General features: G+C 42.2%; 1 protein-coding gene across 2 annotated transcripts; it reads right to left on the reverse strand.

The window, feature by feature from the left end:
* Nucleotides 1–219: 219 nt before the first annotated feature.
* PRDX4 (peroxiredoxin 4) lies at nt 220–19193 on the reverse strand. 2 transcript variants are annotated; one of them, XM_075059956.1, is made up of 8 exons: nt 18970–19193; nt 11803–11920; nt 10526–10642; nt 8662–8784; nt 4818–4948; nt 2670–2704; nt 663–709; nt 220–342 (listed from the first exon to the last, which is right to left on the reverse strand). In XM_075059956.1, exons 1-8 carry the CDS (start codon nt 19151–19153, stop codon nt 339–341), a joined length of 759 nt encoding a protein of 252 aa, XP_074916057.1. In that variant the 5' UTR covers nt 19154–19193; the 3' UTR covers nt 220–338. The 2 variants fall into 2 exon arrangements, with proteins under 2 accessions (XP_074916057.1, XP_032658975.1); XM_032803084.2 differs by lacking the exon at nt 663–709 and having other exon boundaries at nt 18970–19189.
* Nucleotides 19194–21402: the final 2209 nt, after the last annotated feature.

The raw sequence follows: 21402 nt of genomic DNA on the forward strand, positions 1-21402 counted from the left end.
ACATAGTATGATAGCAGAGCATTATGCACTCAACATATGAACTCTTGACGAGATGGAATGGAATAAACTCAAGCTCAAATTCTTAGCCTCCTTTCAGGAGGCCCTAGATCAATTGTGTCAACTCTTTCTGCTAGTGGTAGTCTCTGCACAGTGAATATCTGTATTTTGAGAAAGCAACTACAGTTGGTAGCCACTATAAATCAGCCAAATGCATGGAAATAACAAAATGACTGGAATTTTATTGACAACTTGAAGTTGCATGTGACTTGTGTAGCTCAGAAGAAGCAAGTTTCAGTTTAGTTTATCAAAATACTTCAGTTTTCCAGCTGGATCTGGGATTATCTGTGTGAGAAAGAAAGTGAAAGTGTTGGTCTAAAAACAAAAGGAACAAATATTATCTACCTCATATTCTGGCATTAATGGTCACACACTACATTCAGAAATTACCTTTCACCTGTTCACATCTACGGTTAGTGCTTGTCTCTAATGAACACTAATCAATGGAGGGCAGTAGGGGCGATGGAGGAGGAAGTGGAGTTCAAGAAAGAAATAGAATCTACCTTGTTGAAAGAATGTACTCCAGTCTGATTTTCCCTGTAAGTGAACTTGAAATTATTTCCATAAATTAACATCTGTACTCAAGTGCCTCAGAGTTTACTTACAGCTCTTGACTTGGCCACCACGCTCTCATGGCATCTTCAGGTTTGATCTAATTAAATCAAATACATTTAGAAGGCATGGCTACAGATGTTAATGTATTCTGAAGAGTGTTTTGCAGAACTATTCTGCTGTTTAAGTGCACTACAGCTTTTGCACAGAAAGTAAAGAGAACATCTTATTTGTTTTTACGTCAGCGCTATACATTTATTGTGGGCTGATATTCTCAGCAATGAGTCAGTTGTCAGCAACAGGTGTACAGAAACAGCAGATGCTATAAAGTAGTAATCTATTACTGCTATCAACCGGTCTCCCTTTCATTATGTGTATTCATAGGCTTGACCCTTCTAAGAATGGGAAACCACTCACTTGTCAGCTGCTAATGGACAGATTATTCAGTTTAGGCAAGGTAGTGGAATGCATGATTTCCAATGCCATACATATGCCATCCTATAACCCACTTTCACCATGAAATCTAAAGAGCCAGTTTTCCCCACTAAGACAAATCTTAACTAGTCCATGAATATAATTCCCAGCATCTGCTTGTTTCACAATGTAATGCAGAGGTCTGCGCTAGCCACTTAAATGTTGCCAGTTGCAATGTTTACTAGAGGCTATACAGACGCTCTGGCTCTCTGCACGCACTGTTTGAGATCTTGTATGTAGATACAATTTAGGGACTGTCTTTTAATGCGTGTCAGTATAGTAACTAGCACAATGGGACCTTGATCTTGGCTGGAAACTCCAGAAGCTACTAGAATACAGTTTATTAATAATGCTGTATCGGTTTATATCATTAGCATCCTATTGACATTATGAAAATGTTATTGTTTATAGATAAGCCCACTGTCTATATGAATGAACACATTTCATGGCCCTGCCAAAATGTGGTATTTGATGCTGTCGTGTATTACTAACTCAGCGAAAGGTGCAGAGACCACTTCAATTTTTTGCTGCTACTGAAACCTTACAGAATTTCTTTCAAGGCACCTTTTATTTATTTTCATTTTAATTTTTTTTACATAATGCTGTTTGTGCCAACAGCTGAAACAAGCAGCAGAATAAAAAAGAGCAGCTTCCAATAAATGCCAATGTACACCGTAGTAGTTGCACTGCTGTACCGGTACGTCTGGTGAAGATGCTCTAAGACGACGGGAAAGAGCTCTCCCATTGGAATAATAAAACCACCCCTTGAACGGCATAACCTCTCCTGCCAACAAAGTGCTGTGCAGGCGAGTGCTTATGTCACTCAGGGGGGTGGCTGATTCACACCCTTGAGTGATGCATGTTATGCCAACATAAGATGTGTGTGTAGACATAGCCTTAGAAAAAATATTTTCGTTGTTCCATTGGGGCCTGATTCAACACCCACTTAATTCAGTTGCTTCAGTGGGCATTGAACTGGGCCCTTGCTCTTTGGCTCACAATCATGTTAGTGTGAAGAAACAAAAGAAGCGATACTATGCTGCAAAATGCATTCCATTTTACAATTCTAACAGTGGTAGTGTGCTTTGCCAGATTGTGGGCAATTACACAAAGGCATGGGCAATGAGATGATTTATACTAAGGAACTGCTTAGGAACCCTAATCAAGGATCAAGTCTCCATTATGCTAGGCACTGTACAGTTAAGACAGAGAACTTCCAACTCGCTTTTGACCTGCGTTGCAGGATGGGAAGGAAATTCTCCCTCAAGTTAACTCTCTGGTGCTTCAGGTTTTGATCATACATTGTAAAGTTGAGGGAGAAGGAAACTCCTGATGTGAAGAGATTAACTTTTTTCCTGCATGAAATACTGCAAACATGATATACTGTAATAAATCAGTCAATAAAATTCCAATGATAACAGATTAAGAACTTATAAAAATATCACAATGCACAGGGCCTGATATTGTGTTTCCATTCAAGTTAATGAGAATTTTACTTTTGCCTTCAATGGAGATAGGATTGGGTCCCTAATTTTATTTAATCATGCAAAATAATGAATGTATGCTGAATATAAATACAGACTTACTGTCTCACTGCCAGGTTTCCAACCAGCAGGGCAAACTGAAAAAAAAAAAACAACCCACGAAAAAATGGAAGTTGGCTTAGTAGAAAAGAAATTATTTTTCTAATTTATTTGGTTTTCTAACCATCCCTCATAAAAAACTAAATCTTTGAATTTTAAGTAATATAGCAAGAAGGTGCCACATGTAAACATCTGCAAATATGTAACATGCTTATTCATCAGCCAGTATCCCTAAGACATTCATATTGATACTATTTGTTGGGCAGGTTGGATTGTTCCATTAACAAAAAATGGGAAATCTTTGCCTGGTTGAATATATGTTGGGTTTGATTTTCACTGTTTTCAGTCTATTAGTCAACTTACTGGCAAAGTAATAGTACCTCCCATTCTGCAGATGAATCTCCATTCCAAGAGGACATATGGTGCCAAGATATGGTGCCAGCAATTCCATCAGGTGGAAATGGAGACAGGTATAACTTTCTTTAAAACTAATGCCAGAAGGCAAGTATTACAGTAGCAATGAAGAAAAATTTAAATCTCTCTCTCTAGAATGTGACTGTTTTTGTTTGATATCCTGCTTAGGATGTAAAAGGATTAGGATGATAAAAATAAATATTTACCATTCTTGCAATTGCTCAGTTGTTCATGTACAACCTAGGTAAGACCACGGAGCTGATCCTGCAACTGCATATGGGTAGGCAGACCTTGTGCCCAGGCAGAGTTTCATTGGCTTCGATAAGGCTTTGCAAAGGCTCAAGGATCTGCCTGCACAGCTGGGATTACACAACTGGAGCACAAGCATTTTATCCCCTGCAGACAGTGCTGCCAGCTGAAATGTGGTGAACATAATAAAAACCTTGGAGGATTCTTCTTCCTAGCCTTTGCACGGAGTCCAATGAAATAGATATGCATTGCCACAGAAATTCAGCAAAACCCAACAGATTCCACATGCCTCACAGGGACAATCCAGTACTGCGTAAGCTGAGACACAGCTTTATTTGAAGCTGAACAAAAAGGACTTTATCTCCTTAATCAAAACGCTTATTGCCTTTAAGTATCAGAATTTGTTCTTTTCAATTCTGAATTGCAAAATAGAGTTGTTTATACAGATAATGTTACATTATATGTTAACATGTTTCAAACTGCACTACATTAAAGCATGCTAGGGAACCTGGTGTGTGCACCATCAGGATCTATGCAGACCAGTTGATGTGCCACACATTAGTGTGCTTCAGAAAGCACACCCTTATGAGGGCAGGGATAGCTCAGTGGTTTGAGCATTGGCCTGCTAAACCCAGCATTGTGAGTTCAATCCTCGAGGAGGCCACTTAGGAATTTGGGGCAAAAATTCAGTACTTGGTCCTGCTAGTGGAGGCTGGAGTTGATGACATTTCAAGGTCCCTTCCAGTTCTAGGAGATTGGTATATCTCCAATTATTAAAAATTTTGGGGGGGGGGGGGGACGGGACAGAAGGGGAGGGCTAACTTCAGTGTCTGAGCATTAGCCTGCTAAACCAGGGTTTCAATCCTTGAGGGGGCCACTTAGGGATCTGGGGCAAAAATTGGTCCTGATAGTGAAGGCAGGGGGCTGGACTCAATGACCTTTCAAGATCCCTTCCAGTTCTAGGAGATTGGTATATCTCCTATTATTATTATTGGGCACCGAACCCAACCTCATTTTGGGAGATGCTTTTCACCGATTCAAAGTACTGTATCTATTTTGTCTTGGGATACCAGCTCTATTCCCCTCCTCACCCCCGCCCCCAAACATTAAGATTACACGGGCAGTGCCTCTTGGATCAGCTGCAGCTTGTCTTAAATTTATTAAAATACTGAGCTTGATTCTTTGCTGCCTCATACATTGCGCAATCATTTATGCTAATGAGTGGAAAATGTGTGTAAATACTACTGTTTTGATTTGGTAGTGTTCTAACCACTTTGCATTCACTTTACACACTACACTGGGTACAAGGCAGGGGAGGATCAGGTCCACTGAATCTTGAATGAGGGGAACAGAAAACTTTGCTCAGTAACAATCATGAAGCTATCAAATGTTGCAGTATGCCTTGCTTCCTAACAGCTAAAAATACACCTTCCAAACTAAATAAGACCTCAATATAATTCCCATTGCCAAAATATTGAAAACAGGCACCTTCTCCATGTTTGTCAGTGTACTGGAATGCTTGTACTAGACGAAGTGTTTCATCCACTGATCTGCCAACGGGAAGATCATTCATTGTTATCTGTCGAAGGATCCTCTTATCATCAATAATGAAAAGGCCTCTGCAAAAACATGAAATTTTTCTTTTAGATATAAACCTAATAATATTGATCTCTATTATGCACATTGTGGTGTCCAGATATTGCAGTACACCTACATTACATCAGCAGCGGCTGGATCTCTCCAAGCACTACACAATCAAGTTAAGTACAGGTTCTGTGTTAACTTTTAATTTCCTTTGTAACTCCCTTCACATTTACTTTCTCATTCATAATGCACCCAGAATTGAAGGATCTAACCTCCCCCACCTCTGGAGTCCTTCAGTACAAGCCAACCTGCCAACCTGAAATGTATTCTCACCAGCAACTGCACATCACACCACAGTTACTCCAGCTCAGGAACAAATCCATGCAACAAACCTCGATGCCAACTCTGCCCACATATCTACACCAGCGACACCATCACAGGACCTAACCAGTTCAGCCACACCATCACTGGTTCATTCACCTCCATATCCACCAATGTAATATATGCCATCATATGCCAGCAATGCCCCTCTGCTATGTACATTGGCTAAACTGGACAGTCTCTATTGGAAAAAGGATTAAATGGACACAAATCAGACATTAGGAATGGCAATACACAAAAACCTGTAGGAGAGCACTTCAACCTCCTGGCCACACTATAGCAGACCTTAAAGTGGCCATCCTGCAGCAAAACAACTTCAGGACCAGACTTCAGAGAGAAACTGCTGAGCTTCAGTTCATCTGCAAATTTGACACCATCAGCTCAGGATTGAACAAAGACTGTGAATGGCTTGCCAACTACAGAACCAGTTTCTCCTCTCTTGGTTTTCACACCTCAACTGCTAGAACAGGGCCTCATCCTCCCTGATGAACTAACCTCATTATCTCTAGCTTGCTTGCTAGCATTATAAGCTGCCCCTGGAAATTTCCACTACATGCATCTGACAAAGTGGGTATTCACCCACAAAAGCTCATGCTCCAAAACGTCTGTTAGTCTATAAGGTGCCACAGGATTCTCTGCTGCTTTTACAGATCCAGACTAATACGACTACCCTCTTGATACTTGAGTAATTCTGAATCGTCTGGCAAATTCTGCACCTCACTGTTTACCTCTTTTTCCAGATCATGTATGAATATGCTGAAGAGCACTGGTCCCAGTACATATCACTGGGGGACCCCACTATTTACCTCTCTCTCCTTTCTGAGAACTGACCATTTATTCCTACCCTTTGTTTTTTTGTTTTTTAACCATGAGATGACCTCCTTCCCTCTTATCCCATAGCTGCTTACTTTGTTTAAGAGCCTTTGAGAGATCTTGTCAAAGGCTTTCTGAAAGTCCAAGTACATAAGGTAACATCTTTCTTTAGTGATATGATGATGCTTAAGAATTTTTTTATATGCACTTTGAGATTTTAGACTTCATATGGAAGTCCTGAACACTATTTACCCTTAACTATACTGCTTGATAAGTAGATCACTGATATTATAAAACGCAGAACTGTGAAAATAAGAACCTAAGAGCCTTTAGAATCGATGTGACAGAAGCTATTTACACAGTCCTTAGTAAAAAAAAATTACAATGATAAACCAAAAGCACTTGTTACACTTAAATATCTAGACCTGGTGAGATAATGCCCGCTCAGGGTTAACAGCATGATATTATAGGAATGTACAGACTCAGTCCATCTAGTCCAGTTTCCTGTCTCTGACAATGGTCAGAAGCAGAGGCTTCGGCGGGAGGTTTGTCTCACAGTAGGCAGATGTGGGATAATTTGTCCCCTACATTAATTCCTATAATATTTAAAGACTAATTTTAAACCGTGAAGCATGAGGTGCAGTATCCCTCCAAATTTTTTAGTACTAACTATAACAATGCTGGATATTCTTGACATTCATAGAAGTATCGAATCCCTTTTTAAATGTTGCAAATGACTTCCTCTGGCAATGATTTCCAGACAGGTGTGGTGTGAAAAAGTATTGCCTTATGTCAATTTTTGAATTTGCTACCTTCTGATTTCACTGAATGTTCCCCCTGTCTTTTTATGAGGCAAGGAGAAAGTTCCTGACCCACCCTCTCTCTACCATTAATTACTTTATATACTCTGAATGCATCTCCTCTTATTCTTCTCCTGTCTGAAGTAAATAATGCCAATCTTTTCAGTCTCTCTTCAAAGCAGATGTTTCCTGTGCTGTTTCTCATTCCTATCTTCCTTTGCTGAAGCCCCTCTAATTCAGCAATTTCCTCTTTGAGATGGGGGTGATCAGTTCTGCACACAGTACTCCAGCTGAGCCTGCACCATTTATTTATATAATGGCATATTATTCTCCTTCCTATCCCTTATGAATCCTAATATCTTGGTTACTTTTTTGAATGCAGTTGTAAAGTGAACAGAGGTCACAATGATGCCCAGGGCTCTTTCCTGAGTTGTTACAGTTGATTTAGAGCCTTAGTAAGGTGTATGAATAGTTACTTAGCATTTATTGACACTGAATTTCACTTGCCATTGCGTTGGCCATCCACCTAGCTTGGTTAGGACTCTCAATCTCCTCACATCCCTCTCTGAATCTGACAAACCTAAATAACTATCACTTGAAAATTCTGCTACCTTTACAGAGCATTTAAAAAATGGCAGACCAAATATAAAACCATAAAGAACCGCACAGCTAATCTGTTTGCTATAATGAAAACTGGCTATTTAATCCTAGTTTCTGCAGCTATAGTAAGAGCACTTCAAAGTTAGACTTTCAAAATGTGAACATACATCCACTTAAGTTTCACTTTCTTCTGCACCAGGGGTTGGCAACTTTCGGCACGTGGCCTGTCAGGGTAATCCATTAGCGGGCCACAAGACATTTTGTGTACTTTATCCATCTGCAGGCATGGCCCCCCGGAGCTCCCTGTACCCATGATTTGCTGTTCCCAGCTAATGGGAGCTGTGGGAAGCAGCAGCTAGCACATCCATGTTCTATGCATTAGCTAATCAGATATAAATATTTAAGTAGGACCCTGTTCCTTCCAAGTCCACCTTCTGTACCTATTTACTGCAGCAAAGATGAAATTCTGAATTTGCAACATTGTCCAGATAGGAGATCTAATGTCACAAAACATGTTTTCACTACAGGCTCAGGTAACTGCAGTGTAAGGGAGACAGATCTGTTTCAAGTATGAGTATCTGTAGTATTAACAAAGAACACTGAAAATGAATGGGCAAGAAATACTACTCTATCAAACAATGCCACAACTACCACTAGACAAGATTTACACAAGGTCAGCAGCAAGATGGTCAATACAAAACATCTGACAGTTCTTTGCCAGATCTTGAGTTCATGGGTCAATTTCTCCTAATAAAACACTGTAGGTAATGAAAGAAAAGGCCAGAACTGGGAATTCAGATTCTGGCAGGATAAAGGATTTCCGTTCACCTTTAAACCTCTGAGTTTTGCATACAATAGATCATTGTGAGTTAATTTCTGAATTTTTTTTTTTTTAAATTAAGAAACATTTCCTTGTGGACTAAGAGCTTTAATATACAATTTCAGCTAAGTTATCAACAGTCGGTGGAAAAAATGCCTATATTTATCCATGTAAATAGACCCAGTATATGTTCAGATATTAACTACTGAGATGAACATAGTATATAACTTCAATGGTATAAGAGAAAAGTGCCAATACCGAGTGTCCCTTTAAATGGAACTGGTAGAATGCACTGCTATAACAAGATAAAATGCACCATAATGGTTTGTAGTACCTAAGTGTGTGCCCTTGGTCCTCTAGATATACACCATAATCCTTTGAAATCTGGTGTGTCAAATCTGACAGAAGTGGGATCTTCATTGGTCCAAGTCCTCCTTGTTTTCGTGGAGTATTAATCCTTTGACAAACAAAAGAGATACACATTTATTCTTCCGAGAGATTTTTATTGCACATACAAGTTAACTTTTGCATGTAGCTTTTTTGCAGAAGGAATATTTATATTTCTGTTTTTCTTTTTCCTACACATTTGCTCCAACCCGCTTCCTACACTCCTTCAATGTGTCCATTTACAGTTGCCTTAATCTCCTCTTCGTGCCTCCTTCCATGCTTAATTTACATTTGAAACATCCCCCTTCTCTCTGTATGGCCAAATTACCAGGGTGGATTTGATTTAAATCAAATTGATTTAAATAAATCACTAGTCAGGAAGACACAATTTAATCATGGGTTTTCTACATAAAAGTGCATTCTTGGTGGTTGTTATAACCTTAATACATATTCTTTACAACTCAGAGACAGATGTAGGTTTCACTTTTAGAAGGTATACACTATACATTTTTAAATAGTGACTTATTTTGAAAACTTTTCAGATTAGTTTTTACAGCTATATCAGAAAACGAACGATTGTTTGGTTATTTCATTTACCAAACGTAATTGAAGCCGATATTTATGAAGTCATTGGGAGGTGAACTATCTCCAATTCAACAGGTTAATCATTAATAATTGGAGGGTTTTCTTGACATGCTGCATTAGAAGGAGAACATCACCAGACAGACATTTAAATTGTTTTATTTAACTAAAACAACAACGTTAAGTATTCTGGATTTTTTTCTTCAAGAGCAAACATACAATATTTTAACAAAACAAGCATATGTCCCTCCCTTCTCACATTTATCTCTAGACTTCTCCTTGTCCAGATCTATTCCACCCCCAACAATCTTCTATTCACTGAACTTTTTGAAACTTTGCACTTTTAGAGAGAGGTAAGGGATTGACTCTGTGTGTACAAATTTGCAGAGGGACAATAGAGTTGAGGTCTGTTGTTTCTCACCTCTATATATTATTTATTTATTTTAAAAACATTTTTGCTGTTAACAAGCATATTGCCTCTGGAGACACAAATCCATAGTTTGAGAACTGCAAAACTAAGCATCTCTGATGGTATCTTCTAGACTGAGCACTGCATCCCATTGGGTAGATAGAAAGATTAATCTAAATCTATACAGAAGCCTGTGGAACCCCATAAAATTGGATCTCTAATCCATGAACTATTGGAACTCATGTACAAAACCTTTCTTAAACATTACATGAATATACTGTCTCATACTATAGAATTAGAAGTTATAATCCCTATTTCATGATGAGATATCTTTGAGCTATAATGTATCTTAATTGAAACTATCTTTTAGATAAGTTTTTTTCCTCAAAGCATTTTGTCAAAAAAATCTGATTTAAATTTTTTTTATCATTGATTTTTATCCACCTGCAAACTATTGTCTTTCTTTCAAACTCCACAATTAAAAACAACAACAAAACCCCAGTGAAGATTTTTTTGGCATTAATCCACCATAGACAGTTTGATGAATAATTTGTAATGAACAATTTATTCTAATGGTAACACTAAAGTCATCACTTTTACTTTGACACCTTCAACAATAAACTTAATTTTTGAATCTTACCGTTAGTTTTATTACTTACTAATTTTTATGCAACATAGCAACACGCCTCATACCTTATCATTCAATATTTACTTGACTATAGTAGTGCATCAGATGGAGTATGTGAATTTGGAGAAGCAACCCATAATCTCGTATGTATCCAATACTTTCCTATAAAAGACACATGGGTAGGCTACATACCATGCTAAGTGAGTGAACTGTGAGTCAACAGAACATGCTACCACTTCAGTGTTTATTGCTCTGAATTCTTCAATTCTGTCACTGAAGGCGATAATTTCAGTTGGACACACAAATGTGCTAAAAAATTGAAAACAAAATAAATTCAGAATTCTCAGAATATCCAGGAGTGACTTCTCAGTCAGCTCAATACATAGCTAAATTAGTTTCTACAGAGAAGATAAATATTGTTTGCAGTATATAAAATAGATAAATTGTGAATTACTTAGCACAACTATTATTTTTATTTAGATGGAATCCAATATACACAATTTAAAATAATTTACATTTTACAAGTAACTGCGTTCCTAACAGCATTAATAAACACATTCACAGATGGATTACCTATCGTCAAACCCTGTGCAAGTGGTTTGTGAATAATAAGATTGAAAATGCAATCTGCGTTGACTTAGTAATATTACAACTTACAGTTTAGCTACACGCACAATTATTCACTGATTTTAAAACTGTATAGGAATTACTGGATTAAAGTATGATACACCAAATTGTAGAGAAACAGATGTCATGATTTCCTGGAAAATAGCGATGCAAGTTGTAGCTATTTTGCATTTGACCTCTTCCTGCTTCTTCTAGGCACAAAATTAAACTTTAGATCACAATTGTTCAAGCTTTGAGGCTAGGAGGAAAATAAGCTATGATTCCAGTTATTTTCACTATCAGAGCAGCTAACTGTCTCTACTACTTACCCGTTCTTTGTAAAGTGCTTTGAGTTCTACTAGTGAAAGTGCTACATGAATATTATTAATATTACTAGTTTATTGTCTGTTTTGTTCATTTCAGGAAAACACAGGGCTTGATTCTCCTCTCATTACATTGGTATGTATCAGGAGTAACTCCATTGACTGCAGCGGAGTTACAATAGTGTAATGAAAGGAAAGTCCATCCAATAATTTAAGTTAAATGTATCCCATAACATCCTTGAAATGCTGTATGAGGAAATCAGTCTCCCGAAAAATGTCTTCCAGAGCATATGAAGTGAAGAGATAAGAGATACTTTTTCCTGTATGCATTTTCCATTTGCAGCAATGAGTTGTATGGTAGCAAGGAATGTAAACATTCCCCAGTAAGATGCTACAGAATTACAAAATGTCAAGTGCAGTTGCAATCAACATCTTAACTGTTCTTTGACTCTAAACATGCTTCCAAATTTCAAATTCGGAAGGTGGAGGGGGGGAGGAGGGGAGTATATATTCTGGTATGTCTGCATCAGTTTTACTTACAAGTCAAGGGGGTAGAAGAAGAAGACAAGATATCTTCCTTGATAGTCTGTTAATTTCAGCTCTTTAAACTCTCCATTGATTACTGCTGTTCCTTCCCAATAAGGTGCCGGCTTGGAAACTAGAAACATAAAATACAGATCCAAATTGAAGTATAAGAATAAAGTGAAGCATGTGTACATAAACAAGGCTGTTCAGCAGGTAACGTATGTCCAAGGCCAATTTTCCTCTCTGGATGGATGTCTGTGGTTCCTTAAAGTAAAAAAACACTTTGTAGGACGCATGACTTACACAATCAAACTTTATTAATTTTAACCTTTCACAGGAGGAAAGCACACCACACGTTGGGGTCATGCTATGTTTAAAAAAAAAAGTACATTTCAAGATGCATACATAACTCAATAGATTTGTGTTAACAAATTTCTGAACCATTTGAAATATTGCCAAGGATAAGGCTGCATGAGAGAAAATGCTGCACACACTTACTTGGACCCCCTTAACACATTACAAGATTACTACTGGCTGATGACAGCTCATAAATTAGGATGCTGATTTGCACTGAATGATGTATGGCTACTGAGTTATAGATTTCAGTAAATTATATTTTGCTATAAATAATTTACGTGTCACAAGTAAAGAGTGGTTCAATTTCACATTATGTTTACTCCTTAGCAAAAAACATTTTCTAAAATTTAATTCTGCAGGAAACACATGACAGAAGATGTGTTCAGGGCACAAATGCTTAAAATACGTAGGTTGTCTGTTACTGCAACCCATTTATAAACTAACTCAGTGGTTACTGCACAAAAATATTTGGACTACGCAGCAGAAAAAGATTAAGGATATGTCTACAGAAGCACTTTTGTCGGTATAACTTATGTTGCTCAGGGGTGTGAAAAAAAAACTCCTCTGAGAGCGATACAAGTTATACCAACAGAAACGCCAGTGAGGACAGCACTATGTCTGGGGAAAGACTCACCTGATGGCATAGCTACCACCGCTCATTTGAGATGATTTAGTTATGTTGATGGGAGAGCTCTCTTCCATCAGCATAGAGCAGCTACACAAGTGATCTTACAGCAGCACAGCTGCGCTGATGTAAACTTGATAGTCTAGACAGGGCCTAAAACAACATTAGTGAATTGCACTATGGACATGCTTACAGGAGATATAACACTTACTACTCTACCACAGACTAATCTGGAATGCTGGAGGTTTTCAAATTGTAAGTACAGTGAGGTAACATTTCTCAATATCAAAGCACATAACGCTGAGCATTCCATGCCTAAGGGCAGTGTGTTGGTGATCCAGTATCAAACTGAAGGGATTTAAACATGACTGAAATGTCAAGCGTACATTGCTGAGTAAATTACTGTGCTGCTCAAAGCAATGTTTGGAACTGATTTAAAGGAGAATGATAGCATGCTGATTAATATTAGACAATTATTGTCAACAGCACAGAATCTGTTATAAATAGGCTTACATGCAGTGTTGTAGCCGTGTTGTGATCCCAGGATATTAGAGAAACAAAGTGGGTGAGGTAATATGTTTTACTGGACAAACTTCTGTTGGAAGACAAGCTTTAGATCTTACACAGAGCTCTTCTTCAGGTCTGGGAAACTAACTCAGGGCAGGTCTACGCTACAAATTTACATTAGTGCAGCTGCACCAATGCCGCACATCTCAGAAAGATGCTGTAAGACAGGGGTCTCAAACACGCGGGCCGCATGGCCCCCCCTTCCCTCCCCCAGAGTTTACCTAGAGAGGCTCCAGCTCGATGCGCACCGGGGGCAGGGTAGGCTCCCTGCCTGTCCTGCCCCCGCACCGCTCCGGGAAGCGGCTGGAACGTGGGGGAGGAGAGGCGCAGGGGTCTGTGTGACTGTTGCTTCAGGCACCGCCCCCAGCAGCTCCCATTGGCCGCAGTTCCTCGTTCCTGGCCAAAGGGAGATGCTGGGGGCGGTGCCTGAAGCATCCAGCCACTTCCCAGAGCAGCGCGGGGGCAGGACAGGCAGGCAGGGAGCCTGCCCTGCCCCCAATGTGCACTGGGCCAGAGCCTGCCCCCCCAATTCCTCCTGCAGTCGAACCCCCTGCCCTGAGCCCCTTGCCGCACCCTGCACCCCTGCCACACCCCTCCTGCACCCCAACCCACTGCCCTGAGCCCCCTGCCGCACCCCGCACCTCTCCTGCACCCCAAACCCCTTCCTTGAACTGTCTGCTGCACCCTGTACCTGACCTCCTGCCACACCCCTCCTGCACCCCACACCCCAACTCCATGCCCTGAGCCCCTGCCACACCCCTCCTGCACCCCCTGGGGGTGGGGGGGGTGGAGTTGGGGGGGATTTCGGGGAAGGGGTTGGAATGGAGGCAGGGAAGGGGTGGGAAAAGGCGGGGCCTCATGGAAGGAGTGGAGTGAGGGGGGAGGTGTCAGTCATGCGGCCCTTGGGCCAATGTACTAGTCCTCATGTGGCCCTCATGGTCATTTTGAGTTTGAAACCCGTGCTCTAAGAGGATGGGAGAGAGCTCTCCTGCCAACAAAAAGCTGTCTACATGGCAGTGGTGGGCAACCTGCGGTCCATCAAGGTAATCCACTGGCAAGCCACCAGTTTGTTTACATTTGCATGGCTGCCTGGAGCTTCCAGTGGCTGCTGTTCGCTGTTCCTGGCCAATAGAAGCTGCGGGAAGCAGCAGCCAGCATGTCCCTGCGGCTTGTGCCACTTCCCACAGCTCCCATTGGCTGGGAACGTTGAACTGCAGACAACGGGAGCTGCGGGCAGCCCCAAATGTACACAAACTGTCTGGTGGCCTGCCAGTGGATTACCCTGACAAGCCGCAGGTTACCCACCACTGCTACATACGGTTAAGGTCAGTATAACAACATTGCTCAGGGGTGTGGATTTTTCACACCTCAGGGGATGTAGTTATATTCAAGTATGTATGTAGTGAATACCAAGCCTCCAAGTGTCACTGCTAAATACAAGGGGGAGGGAGAGAATGTTGTAATGAGCCATAAATCCAGTGTCTATATTCAGTCCATGAGTTTTAGGCATGTCTACACTACAAACTTAAGTTGACCTAATATAGGTTGACTTACAACCACTGCAATAATTATTGGAGGGTAGTGTGGACATTAACCACTGCTTCTGTTGGTGGTGCATGTCCTCACCAGGAGTGCTTCCACCAACTTAAGAGGGGCAATGAGCGGGGCTGAGAGCATGGAGTCATGAAATTGACAAGAATGGCAGCCAACGTAAGTAACCCGCAATGTCTACAGGGTCACTGCATCACCCTAAATACACCAACATAAACCCCACACCTCTCATGGAAGTGGAGTTAGGTCAGTGTAGTAGAGCACTTACATTGTGGGAGCAAGACTGTAGCGTAGACACTGTTGTAATTAGGTTGATGTAAGCTGCCTTATCTCGAACTAACTCTGCAGTGTAGACCAAGCTTGTCTGGCAAAGTTTTAGGAATTTAAGGTCCCAGGCTTGTCTTTTGAAATGTTGTGCGGTTTTCCTTGGAGGATGAGGACTGATAGAGTGACTGCTGACCTATCAGTCCTCATCCACAAAGGAAACCTGCACAACACTTTCAAAAGATGAGCCTGGGACCTTAAATTCATAACTTTGCTAGACATGGACTGAATACAGACCCTGGATTTATAGCTCATTACAATAATCTATAAGCACTTACAATCCCCCTAGCTGCTTTCTCCATGTCCTCATTTCCTCCCTCTGACTGGAGAGGTGGTAACGAGCCACTTCACCTTGAGTGGTCCCTTGAAAAGTGTGTTTAGCATAAGTAGTTAATCTGTTCCACCTTGTCCTCAGGGACACAGAGTTAGTTTCCCAGTCCTGAAGAGCTCTGTGCAAGCTCAAAAGCTTGTCTCTCTCACCAAAAGAAGTTGGTCCAATAAAAGATACTACCTCATCCACCTTGTTTTGCTAATAAGTAGGCTTGGCAGAGTTTGATTTTTATTGTTTATAATTTTGATATCTGCTTAAGCATATTTTTAGATTTTTTTAATTGATTTTAAACTTTCACAGTTACAGGAAATTATGGGTGAGGATGTCACAGAACTATTTGACAGCAGATGTTGAAATTCAAAAAGTTAAAGCTTTTGTCAACATCAGATCAAAATATACTAAGTTAATATCCTTAAATCAAACCCTAAGTTCTCAAGCAGCATTCTTCTTACTCTGCTTATCTAAATTTTGATAATTATTGATAGAAATTTTTGTCAGTTTGTGTGTATGGTGAAATTGACTTTTACCGACATTTACCAATTAAAAATCAAATCCTTACTAGCCTAGTTACAAGATACCAAGATAAGTACATGAATAATGGCATTAAAAACTTGCATTGTCTTTTTATTTTTATTAGCACAGCCCACAAATTTTGGTACACATACCGAAGTCTTTCTCTAGTAACTTATACTGTACAATTTTTTAAAAATTACCCATACACACCAACCATCACAAGATGTTTCATTTGACAAGTCTAGTTTATTTTATTTACGGTAGCACTTTGCTGTCAGTATTTTGTAAAATTCTTCACTATGAAACCTTGAGACTTCTCAGTAATATTCTTCTACTGAATCTCTGGAGATAAGAGGGAAGACTATCTATTTCCAAGTGTGGGCAAGCTCTATGTTTCTATTTAGAGCTGGCTGGGAATTTTCTGACAAAACATTTTTTGTCAAAATGCTGATTTGTGGAAAACAAAACTGTCTGTGGGAAAGGGTTGGTTTCAGTAAATCTCCTGATTCAATTTTTTTTCTGAAAACTTAGAAATTTTTGATGCTTCCAGAAAGAAATTTCAGTTTGAAATGACTATATGAATTTTTTGTTAACTTATTCCAAAAGTTAAAGGTTGAAATCTAAACACAAGGCTTTGATTGATCAAATTAAAAGTTTTTTGATTCCTTATTTATGAACTTTTGAGATTAACTTTTTATCCAGAGTTAGCATGGAAAAAATGGCAATCTCAAATTTTTGTGGAACAGAAAAACCTTTCCTGCCCAGTGTTCTACTGTAGGTTAATGTAACTGGGAATCTCACTTGACTACAAAACTGTTGACAATTTCTAAGAACAGGTGACCATTTTAAACAGGGTCAGAAAACCCCTTAACTGTAACAATTAAAATTATCTGCCCCTGAATCTCCAATGTAATCAATTCACATTAGAGCTCTCTGAACGTAGCTAACGAAAAAGAAAAAAAAATCAGACTCACAAACAAGACTGTTACGCCTAATTTCAGAAGACTTTTGCTGCAGCTAACTTTTTGGTCATATCCTACCATTCTTTTGTACACAGAACACTTACAGAAGCCAAAGTAGTGCATGTAGGTCACTAGTCAGTGTGACCTTTTAGTTCATAAAATATTTTAAATCTTAATTAGAACCCCAAAGTATTCTGTATATTATTTACATTACTTCTCTTCCCTCATTCTTTACTACTATCCCTTCAATGAAAACAGCACCTTTTGTTAAAGAGTTCATCTGTTACTCTGCTACTGATTCCCTTCCCAAGCTCTCCATGGTAGTACAAATGACAACCATGACAAATGATTGTTACCACAAACTGAAGAGACTTTCATTGGGGAAGGAGGGGGAGAAATGCAAAAACAGATGAAGATTTTTATTTAATATTCACAATTATCTAACAAAACACTATACAAAGTTCAAAATTAAATCTTGAAAAACAGCATGTCTGACCCAGTTTAAAACCCTATTAAGTTTTGTTCTGCAGAGGCCCTCCATTAGACAGAAATCTGTGTATGTTCATCCATCGTATTGCTTGATAACTGAAGTACCTCCTCTGAACAAAACTGAGTCTGTAACAAAATAAGTAACTGAGTAAATATACTTTTCTATTTATTCAGTGATAAATTGAAAAGTGATCTAGAGTTGCACTCCAATGATGCCACTGGCTTTGGATAGGGTGGCTGCTGTGGAGCTCCAGTGAGTTCATTTAGTCTGTGTGTGACTATAAGAGTGTAGCTGCACACAGCAAGCTACAGAAGCAGAGGTTTAGAACTTCCATAACACAACCTGGGGTAGGCACAAATTCCAATAGTCTAATGTGCATCACGAGTAACCAAAATATCCAGAAGGATTCCAACATATTGGAATCTAGGACTAAAACTGTAATTTACTCCTATTTAGAGAACCTCCCTTTATTTTAAAAAAGGAGTTTAATCGGGTGTACACTATCTAGTTCTATAGAGGGGGGTTAAGGAGTGGCATATTCCTCATTGCTAGTAGCTGTCCATTGGCATGGTTTTTGATTCTCTAAACAGGCTTTGACAAACTATATTTTGGAAGAAATGTTAACTTATGACTGTTATATTTACAACGAGGAGAAAAGGCAGAAACTTGGGCCATGGTACTAAATACCTCCCCCAACCCCAAGAAAATCCTCAAGGAGGATAAATTCTGATTTTCAGATTATTTAAACTTGGCAGTGAGGGAGCTGCTTAGGGCTCTCTGCACACTTTAAACCAACAGGATTTGTCTGACGTGGCCTTCTCCCCCAGCAGCAGTGAACTGTGCATCTGGCTCAGAACAGCAAACAGTGGGAGCAAAATGAAGTGACCACAGTTTAAGACTGCAATAATCCTCCCTCCCCTTCTGCACACACAGGCTGCCACTAACCCAAACAAGGTGCACTATAAGCAATAGCTGTGGGTTAGGCCGCCTGGGCCACTTTTATCCTCATCGCAAAAAGGGCTCCCTGGAAGGCCGCTTTGATGAGATGCTGCGCAAAGGCCTGTGCTGGGGGGCGCCAGACAACCCCCTTTACAAGCGTTCATGCAGCTGGATGCTACCTGCCTTGCGATGGAGGGATCGCCGCCTCCACTGCACAAGTGGGGGGAAACTGAGGCCGAGGGGAAGCAGCAGAGACACCCGGCCCCACAGCTGGGATCTCCTCTGCTCCTGACGAGCCCACACAGGAACCCCACTCTCTGGACCCTTTTACTGGGGAGCGGTGTTAGCCTGTGGCCACAGTCACCCTGCACCCGGGAGGACGGCGGGGTAAGGGGGGACAGGGCAGGAGGGGCGGGCACTGAGCGCCACTGATTGCAGCCCTGCAGCGGGAGGGGACGGGGCTGCGGTGGGGAGACGGGAAATTGTTCAGCAACATCCCTCACCCGCCCGCGCCGCTACCTACTCTTGGCCTGGCTGAGGTGCAGGGAGTGGTCGGACACGGGCACGCGCGCCGCCTCCCCGGGGTAGACCTGGCCCCCCGCGTAGTAATGGCACTTTTCCTCCGCGCGCGCCTGCTCCTGGGCCGCCCCGGGCCCCGCCAGCGCCAGCGCCCAGCACAGCGCCAGCCATCGCCGCGCTTCCTCCATGGCCGCCCGAGCAACTGCACGTCCCGCGGCCCGCGCCCGGGAACAGCCAGCGCCGGGGCCCAAAAGGGGCGGGGCTTTGCCCACACACACACACACACACACACACACACCCTACCCCTCTTCACATTGTTCCTTACTGCCCTGCGCCCTTCCACGTACACCCCCTCCCCTGCTACACATACACACATAGCCCCCTTCCCTCACACTGTCCTGCCCGCCCTTCCCAGCCCATACATATACAACCCCTTCCCTCTGCTTCCCTCACACTGCCCTTTCCCTTCCATCCCCTACACACACAGCCCCTTCCCTCTGCTTCCCTCACACTGCCCTGCCCGCCCTTCCCCTTCCAGCCCATACACACACTGCCCCTTCCCTCTGCTTCCCTCACACTGCCCTTCCCCTTCCATCCCATACACACATTGCCCCTTCCCACTGCTTCCCTCACATTGTCCTCCCCGCCTCACACACCCTGTACACCTTCCCATTGCTGCCCCCACTGCCTTGCCCTCCATACCCCATCAGTCTCCCCCATTACAGACACACAACAGCCCTCCCACTGCTTCCCCTTGCCTTGCCTTCCTGTCCTCTCCCCTCCCATACACACAATGCCTTTGTCCACTCCTTTCTCCACATTGCCCTCTTCTTCTGCCACACACAAACAGCCCCTTCCCACTTCCCAGCTACACACTCCTCTCTTCTCCACCACACATGCACTGCCCTCCTCTCCCCTCCCACCACACACACAGGCACATGCTGCCCCCTCTCTTCAGTTGCCTCCAGCTTCTCCCTTTCTTTCTATCCAGGCTCAATCATCAAATGTACCGGCCAACTATCCTGAAAAACTGCTACTTCTAGATCAACAGTCAATGATTCATTTCAATGAGACTTTGTTGGCATGACAAGCTATACAAGTGTTGTGAAAGTGTTTGGTTTTTTTTAAAGCCAGAACCCTCAAGCGTTTGTCAGAGCTGCAGTGCATCTATGCTCAGGCTACACGCTGCTGGGGTTTCTTCTTCCAACATCTATTTGTAAGCAGTGTGCATTCCTGATATGGTGGCACCTCACAAAGTTACAGTGAGTGCACAGTGCACAGATCGGGACTCTCCATGTAACATAAGAGATGCTAACACACACACACATAAAAAGGCACAGAGATAGGTCTGTGCAGCAAGATTTGGATCTATGTGGTGTATTGTAAAGTGATGATTCTCAATCAAGGATCTGAGGCCCGCTGGGGGGCTATGAGCAGGTTTCAAGGGGGCCACCAAGCAGGGCCAGCATTAGACTCACTGTGGCCCAGGGCAGAAAGCCAAAGCCCTGTCGCATGGGGTTGAAGCTCGTGCTCTGTGCCCTGCCACCCAAGGCTGAAGCTGAAGCCTGAGCAATGTAGCATTGCGGGGGCTCCTGTGGCATGATGCCCCAGGCAACTGCCCTGCTTGCTACTTCCTAATGCTGGCCCCAGCTTTTATATGCAGAAAACCCACTATTATGACAAAGGAGGCACGTGGAGTTTTTATAACATGTTGGGGGACCCATGGGCAGCTGCTGTCATAGGCAAGGGGAGGCTGTGTGTCTCCCCAAACAGCCTACTGTGGCCATGCCCTCAGGCCAGCATGCCTCCTACAGGGACTTGAGGCCACCAGGATGGCTAGTGCTGGGCTGTGCTGCCTGCTCAGAGCTCTAGGGCTGGAGGTTGTGCAACCGTGCTGCCCAGACACCCAGAGCCCCCAGGCTGGGGGCTCTGAGGCTGCAGAGCACCAGGACTGCTGGGGCCTCACCCATCTGCCCCTGGCCAGCTGGCACTCCCACTGTGGTGGGAGTGCTTTTGGCTCCTGTGGAGGAGGGGGAGGCAGAAGAGGGGGAGGGGAGAGGCCTCAGGCCCAAGGGGAGGGGCTGGGGATTAGGCTTCACGGGTGGCCGAGTTACTGGCCACATTTGTGGGGGGCTCAGAAAGAAGAAGGTTGAGAACCCCTGTTGTAAAGGGCTGATCCTGTTCTGTTCGGTCTTTGGATGTGGGATTTCAGCTCAGGTCCCATCTCTAGTAACCAGAGTTCATATACAATAGGGTAAAAAGTAACTCCCTGTTGTCCTGCGGGTCCCGTTACCATACCACCCTTACTTCTGCACTGCTGTTGGCACCCATCCAGCAGCTGCCATTTTCCAGCCACCCAGTTTTGAAGGCAGTGCCACTGCCAGCAGCAGCATAGAAGTAAGGGTGGCAACATAGGTGATGAATTCCAACCACTTCC

The sequence above is a fragment of the Chelonoidis abingdonii genome, chromosome 1, assembly GCF_003597395.2.
Source record: "Chelonoidis abingdonii isolate Lonesome George chromosome 1, CheloAbing_2.0, whole genome shotgun sequence".
NCBI classification, from domain to species: domain Eukaryota; kingdom Metazoa; phylum Chordata; order Testudines; family Testudinidae; genus Chelonoidis; species Chelonoidis abingdonii.